General features: G+C 35.6%; 1 protein-coding gene across 1 annotated transcript in view; it reads left to right on the top strand.

The window, feature by feature from the left end:
* Window positions 1-375: 375 nt before the first annotated feature.
* Window positions 376-8,191, top strand: part of CPS1 (carbamoyl-phosphate synthase 1) — a 144,145-nt gene continuing 136,329 nt past the window's right edge. Inside the window, exon 1 of the mRNA XM_032637342.1 lies at window positions 376-624. Coding sequence (XP_032493233.1) covers window positions 499-624 — 126 coding nt within the window. The 5' untranslated portion in view covers window positions 376-498. The remainder of the gene's footprint in view (window positions 625-8,191) is intronic.

The raw sequence follows: 8,191 nt of genomic DNA, 5'->3' as shown, positions 1-8,191 counted from the left end.
AAGTCTTCAGATTCTTTGGGAATTCAAAATGTCTTTTAAGGCAAATTAGGCATTACATCTCACACAAGCAAAAGCCTTTGATCCTTAGCATTATTAGAAAGTTGCTACTCTTTAGGGCAAGTGATATTCCTGTGGGTGTCCACTGCTTCTAGATCATTCTATTCAGCTGCATAAGCAATTCCTTTGACAGATGACTGTTTTTCCACAACACTAACGTTATTTCAGCAGGAGCAGGTAGTGTTTGATGTGTTGCAATTTGTATTACATGTCCATCTCTGGACATTACCTCAGGAGGAGGTCTTAAGAGAAGGAGGAGCTATGGCCGAAGACATTTAATGACAGAATGAATGGAATTTCAAAGATCACTGTGCAGTCAGCCTTAAACACCAGATTGCACACCCCCAGCTTTCTTCACATTAATTTAAAAATCTTATAGCAAAATTCTCATAAAGTATATGCAATTTCATTTATTTTTAGTCACAAATCAGCACCTTCAAAATGATGAGGATTTTGACAGCTTGCAAAGTGGTGAAGACCCTGAAGACAGGTTTTGGCTTAAACAGTGTGACTGCACACCATCCATGGAAATTTTCAAGACCTGGCATCAGGCTCCTTTCTGTCAAGGTATTATTCCCGTATTCATTGTTTCCAATAAGATTTTATGGGGTGTAGTTTATCATGAAGCAAAGGTGTCACTTACAAAGGAAAAACATAGTTCTGAACTACTAACTTACTAATTTTCACCCAACATAAAGAAGGATCACAGTTCCTGTGCATATGTAAAAATGTAAGTGTTCTGTTTAGAAAACAAAATTTTCAAAAGGCTATCAGGGCTCTGCTTGTGCCCAGACACTATTGCTCACACTTTGGGTTCAAGCATGGAGTTGTTTATATGTACATGAGCCACATGGCTGTAGGTAGTGTGTTTAACCCCTATTCTGTGTTGGCTCACTGTAAAGTTTTCTGGGAAGAAATGTTGAGAGGAAAATATCTACATAATTTTGATATTTACAGATCATCATGTAGACACTTCCTTTGCTTTTTCCTTTTCCCTCTTAGCTCTTCTTTTAGAAGGACAAATTTATTATATTTATTTTGCAGATTAAGACACTAAGGCAATTATCAGCTGATGAGCCTGTCTCTCTGAATGTATCTGTAACTGAGGAGCAGGTTCAGGAAGAGAACATTAAGTGCTCTTCCCCCACCCCAACCAGTGAGTTATGAAATTCCTGTAGGAACTTCTGTTCCTTCCTATACCTTTATGAAGACATTTATTCCCAGAGAAATCTGAAATTACTACAAGGGAACTTTGCTACTGAAAATCATCTTTAGTGAATATAAAATTTAAGTAATCACAGTAGCTTTAAATATATTGCTTCTATAGTAGTAAGAGCTGTAAAAAGTGCAGTAGGAAAAAAAAAACCCAAACAACCTCTAGCTGTTGATGTAAAAATAGGTTGTAATAGTTTTGAGTGTACTGCTTATACTTTGTGTGCTCAGTGAGTTGGCTAAAAATCCTCCAAATACTTCCCCAGCTTCTATTGCTTAAATTGCTCAAGGAAGGATTCAGTATGATTTTAGCCCAAATGATATCTGCAGGGCTAAACAACACCCATAGATTCTCGTGACCTCCACTGACTGGAGTGGGAAAGAAATAGGGGTGAATAAAAAGCAGAAAGAAGAGGGAGACAGAAAGAAAAAGGAGGTCTGAAGGAGTAGGAATGGTGGGGAGAGAGAGAGAAAGAAAAAGAGGTCTCAAGATCTCAAGAGAAAGTATAAGACACTACCATTCTAAATTAAGAAACCCAGGAACAGCCATTTTCTTGGGTTCAGTTTAATTGTACCAAGAGAGCCAGAAAGGAGATATGTTCTAAACCATCATCAACGATAGAGTGACTACATGTAAGCTATGAGAGTGAGTATTTGGTTTCAGTTTAGTGTTAGTAATATCTCAAGGGTACTCCTATATCACTTCAGAGAGAACAACTAGTGATGATTGTATTGCTTAAAGTTAGACATGTCTTTTAAGACTTTGAAGTTGTGTCCCTTGGAATATCTTTTTCTTCTCACAAAGATAGGTAGATAGAGTTAGGTGTATCTCCATCAGACATCAGAAACAAAGAAATTGAGTAACTACTTAAAATGGCATAGATGTGACTGATACTAGAAGCCAATTCTCCACTATCATAATAAGCACTCTATACAACCACAACTACAACAAAATGGTTTAATTACGTGGATGGTCCACTGTGAAAGTAGTTCTAGTTCATGGTGGCAGATCTGTTTTAAGGGTCTGCCAAAGATCACAGCTAAGAATGACAAGTTTCTAGGAGGAATAAGCCATCATTTCACAGTGTAAAAGCCATTACTCATACTCAATCATTTCTGGCCAAAGTTTTGGAGGAATGCCAGGCATGAAAAATAGAAGTTCTTGAACTTCACAGTAGTGAATTAAAATTCTATACAGCAATCTAAGGGAACTTGTGTTACTATTCACTTATTTTGGAACAGTCCTCTACCAACTTTTCTTCATGCCTTCACTTTTAAAACTCAATTCTCTTAGCAAGATATATTTAAACTTACTGTTTTTATATGAGTATCCTATTTAAAAGATAGTTAAAATCATTAGGATATAGTTATATATGGTCAGTGAAGGGCAATGAGACTAGTCACTAAAGGTTAATAACATTATAGCCAGTTATAGATAGTAAATGGATTGTGGAAGATACCCTGGGATCAGATATATAAGCACTGTAGTGTAAATGGGTTGCCTTTTCAATGTCTTTGGAGGTCACTTTCCCCTTGGTGAGGGACAAGGAGAGTGGGTTTGACGACAGCAGTGACGCACTTGTACTTTTATGTGGTCCTTCCTCATGCGTTTGTTTGTAGCTAATATTTGTAGAGTGTACCTTGTTAATAGGCACAGTTATATTTCACGTATAAGGAAGAAGAAAGAATTTCAAGGTACTCTACATTTTAAAGGAATTTGATATCAAGGGTATAAATGATCAACCACCATAAAATATGAAATCTCTAGATACAGTAATCTTTTTCTATTAGTATCTAAAATTTTCAGTGCTCATTATTACATTCAGCCAGTTGTACCTTGCAGTGGAAAACACACTGGATAGGAATAAAAGGACCTGGATTCTAACCTTTCTTATGCATTTTTCAATGCTCTGAACTTAGTCAAGTCACATATTCTCTCTGAACCCAAATTTTGTCATCCATAGTGTGGAAACAGTTCTTGATTTACTCCAAGAATTGTGTGACCATTACACATGATCAGTGCTTAAAAATCTATAAAATACTTTAAAAGTAAAAATTATTCAGCAAGGTAGCAGGATACAAGATTAAGATATAGAAATTGGTTGCATTTCTTTGCAATAACAATGAAATATCAGAAAGGAAATGTAAACAAACAATTCCTTTTAAAATCACATCAAAAAAATAAAATACTTAGGAACAAACCTCACCAAGGAGGTGAAAGACCTATATACTGAGAACTACAAAATATTAATAATGGAAATTGAGTCATCCCTCAAAGAAATGGAAAGATATCCCCATGCTCTTGAATTGGAAGAATTAATATTTTAAAACGGCCATACTACCTAAGGCAATTTACAGATTTAATGCAATATGTATCAAAATACCCATGATATTTTTCACAGAACTAGAACAGATAATCCTAAAATTTATATGGCATCATAAAAAACCCAGAATTGCCAAAGCAATCCTGAGGAAAAAGAACAAAGCAGGAGGCATAAACTTCTCAGAGTTCAGACAATACTACAAAGCTACAGTAATCAAAACAATGTGATATTGGCACAAAAACAGACATATGGATCAATGGAACAGAAGAGAGAGCCCAGAAGTAAACCTACACACCTATGGACAATTAATCTTCGAGAAAGGAGGCAAGAATATACAATGGAGAAAAGACAGTCTCTTCAGCAAGTGGTATTGGGAAAGTTGGACAACCACATGTAAATCAATGCAATGAAGCTAGAACACACCCTCACAGCATACATAAAAATAAACTCAAAATGGCTTAAAGACTTAAATACAAGGCAAGACACCATAAAACTTCTAGAAGAGAGCATAGGCAAAACATTCTCTGACATAATCATACCAAAGTTTTCTTAGGTCAGTCTCCCAAGGCAATAGAAATAAAAACAAAAATAAACAGATGGGACCTAATCAATTTTATAAGCTTTCGCACAGTGAAGGAAACCATAAACAAAATGAAAAGACAACCTATGGACTGGGAGAAAATATATGCAAATGATGCAGATGACAAGGCCTTGATTTCCAAAAAGTAAAAACTTGATACTTAAAATCATTCTATTCTATACATTTTAGTAGAAGGACTTAATAAGAAAGTTAGATCAGAGTTTCTTCATGTTTTTGTAGGCTATAAATTATTACAATGACAAGATATCTGATAAAAATTCTCAAATATCTTTGATGATTTTTTCACCTTTGCCTTAATAGCAAGCCTATCTCTAGAAAGATATTGCTTATAATGAATTAGACTCAAGGACTATGAAGCAGATTTTTTTTTCCACTATGTTGAATTCAATTCCAAAAGTTAGGATGTACATCTTAATATCCTATTTATTTATTTATTTAACAAATAAACATGAAACTTGTACCCTGGGAGTATACAGGGAGAATAATAAGTTGAAATAAATGGATAATAAGTGGATAGTCTCTGACTGAAGGAAACTTACAAATTAAAAAATTATGAGTTCACAAGTCTTAGAAAGTCACTAAGACTAAATAGTTTTATTTTTACTTGCAAATGAATTTGGGAATGAAAGGTATTAAGTTGAAAAGGATAAGTTCCTTATGAATAGAAAAGGATTCAATAAGTACTGCTTCTAACATTAATCCACTCATTTATAAAAATGGTGACCTGTGTTACAATTAAGCCAGGAACCTAACAGTCCAAGTGTCCTTCACTCTGGTACTTCAGATATGAATGAACCCCCAGAATCACTATTCCGTTTGAAACGTTTTCATTTTGTAAGATATTATATTCTGATTGTAACATAGAAATAGCTATTTAGCTCAACCTTGAGGAGCTGTTGTCATTTGATTAGAAATTGGCAGCTACAAAAACTCCTACAATTAGAATCATTTAATTATATTGTAGTAGCTTTAAAGACATTCATAGGAAATAAAATTCATTATTATATAGGAGCCTCTTTATACATATTAAAGGTGGGGGTAGGGGTAAATTTATTATGCATCTTCAAGACTAATTATTGTATTAGACTTTTACCACATATAGATACATTTATTTATTCATTTATTGGCTGCGTTGGGTCTTTGTTGCTGTGCGTGGGCTTTCTCTAGTTGCGGTGAGCAGGGGCTTCTCTTTGTTGCGGTGTGCAGGCTTCTCATTGCAGAGGCTTCTCTTTGTGGCGTCGCACAGGCTCTAGGCACGCAGGCTCAGTAGTTGTGGCTTGCAGGCTCTAGAGCACAGGTTCAGTAGTTGTGGCGCACGGGCTTAGCTGCTCCGCGGCATGTGGGATCTTCCCGGACTAGGGCTTGAACCCATGTCCCCTGCACTGACAGGCGGATTCTTAACTACTGCGCCACCAGGGAAGTCCCTAGATACATTTTAAGGATGGATTTTATCCATGATAATCCAAATTTTTGAAATAATAAATTGTGTTCCAATCCCAAATGAAATGTTGTAGAATTAGTTCAGATGATTTAGCAACTTTACATGTTTTTGCTGGACAATATTTCATTAACTGGGAGGGGGTCTCTCTTTTGAACATTCTTGTTTTATGTACTCTACCATTCATAACCTCCCTTTCTGAGGTATAGACTCATTTGTTTGTCATCAACAGTGTCTTGACATTTTGAGCTTCTTGCCATAAAACCCTTGAAAAAGCTATAGTCCTACAGGACCTAGACTGAGGTAGGCGAGTGGGCTGTCTATTGTACAACATTGAAGGAGGCTCTCACTACCAGGCCCATGATGTGCCTCGTCTGATACTGTGCCTTGAGCACCTCACTCGCCTCACCCTGGTCCCAGCATTGGGTGGGAAGCCAAGAATTCTGGCTGGGGAAATGCCAGAAGAACTGGCACTAGTCTTGGCCTCAGGCAACCCTCTCCTGTTGATGGCACCTTGAGTTTCTATTTGACCATGTGTGGCCAGACTTACTGATAGTTTAAATGCAAATTTAGATCCTACTGCTGTGGAAATAAAGAACATTCCTCTGCTTTCAGGTCTTCATTAGACTTCCTTCATATTTCTGACTAGTACCAAAGGTTGGAGGGTGTAGTAGAGCGTTTCCAAGATCTCTTGGGCAATGGTCATACCAGAGCTCACCTCAAGGCTTCTGGAATTTGCTATGCAAGACTGAATGTCCTTGATGTGACCAGTATTTCCTAGGGTCTTTTCAATGACTGAAGGTTGAAGAAAGCTACATGGGCCAAGGTCGGGCCTGGTGTTGGACTGCTCAGCCCTAGCAATCCCTATCTTACACTTGATTTCCTTCATCTGGTCCAAATGAGTTCAACTCATGAAAATATTTTCAAGGCTCCTCTCTTCTTTTTCTTTTTTTTTTTAACTTAATAAATGCCACATATTGATCTTTTAAATTTCACAAGGAGGTTATTGGCTAATGTGAGGTTCTTATAAATGAATCAATAGAATTGCTGTTATCGCTAAGAATTTTACTGAATAAATTTCTTCTATGATGTAGAACTAAACATAAGATGCATAATAATTTATAACCAAAAAGTAAACATTAGCTAACAATATTGAAGATTCCTCCCAGATTCAGAACGATTTACCACATGGCAGATGCCCCTTAAGTGCTCGTTAGTAAACCTATACTTTATACATGTATTTTGTGGTGGAATTTTTCTGAATGTTTTATTTATAATAGGAAACATAACTAGAATAAAAATTACTTATGAATCTGACTCATTTGTTTATAAATGTTCAGAACATAGAAGTATTCAAGTAAATTAACTGTGTAATTTTTTCCCCCAACATTGGTTTATGTTTAACCAAAGGCAGATGACTTAATATTAACTTAGGATGTTGTAAGGCTATTAACTTAAGATGTTGTAAGGCTTAATTGATTACTGCTGTTACAGTACTTTGAAATCCTGAAGTGTTAGGCATTGTAACTGCAGAGAAGTCTCATTAAATATTCTAGACCTAGCAAATTGTGCTGTAATACTGAATCTTAAGTATCCATATTTTGAAAGTATTAACTCTAAGAATAAAAAATAAGATTTCATTTACCAATAAAGAACACTTCAAGATTTTAACTTTTTACCATATTATCTGTGCAATAATAAACTAAAATTCTGGCTGTAAGGTTCCTACCTTCCAAAGGTTGGTTCAGATTTATTTTATTTCTTAAGAGGATGAGTACTGATGTCAACTAATAGCTGAGAAACCTCAGGTGCACCAGAAATCAAATATTTTATATAGCTTTAGGCCTGGGTGAAAATGGAGATAAACACATGGGGCTTCTATCTTTTCTGATATGCAAATAATTTACATAGACAGATGATTTCACAGCAATACAATCAGACTCCCAGAGTAAATAATTTTCATTTCCATTACTAGCTTAAGGGGATTATTGTAGCTATAATGTTTTATTCAAATCTTTTATGGAACTTATTGCTAAATTAGCTTAAGCTTTACCTCCAGAACATTTTGCTGGTGAATTCTCACACTCAGGGGAAGAAACAATGTTGTTCTTCCCATTTCATAGATGTGTAAGTGCTGTAGTTAATACAAGGACACATGGATGTCTGTTTCTGCACACAAAGTGAATATACATGTAGCAACTCTGGGTAGAATTTTAATTAGGCCTCAAACATCATATGGATCTTTTTAATTTGGCATTTTGTTAGTGTGCTTATATGTATATCTGAAGCCGTATTTGTTGTTTAACCTGGCTTCAGAATGATCTAAACAACTTCTCCTGCTGGATTTTATTTCTTACTCAAGAGCCCATATACACTGTACGTTATCTCAATACAAAATAAATCAGATTTTTCTTTTCTTTTCCTTTCCTTTATTCCTTTTTTGATTCCATTTTGAGAACAGGTTGTTTAAATCAAAGAATCAGCGAGGATTCCTGCTTTATATGGACGTTAGTAATTCTATAAATACGATATTTTAGGGCAGTGCTGTTTTGTTGACAT

Source organism: Phocoena sinus, chromosome 7 (assembly GCF_008692025.1).
Source record: "Phocoena sinus isolate mPhoSin1 chromosome 7, mPhoSin1.pri, whole genome shotgun sequence".
In the NCBI taxonomy this organism is placed as follows: domain Eukaryota; kingdom Metazoa; phylum Chordata; class Mammalia; order Artiodactyla; family Phocoenidae; genus Phocoena; species Phocoena sinus.
Note: the sequence above shows the minus strand (reverse complement) of the source record. Positions and strands in the feature narration are given on the sequence as shown.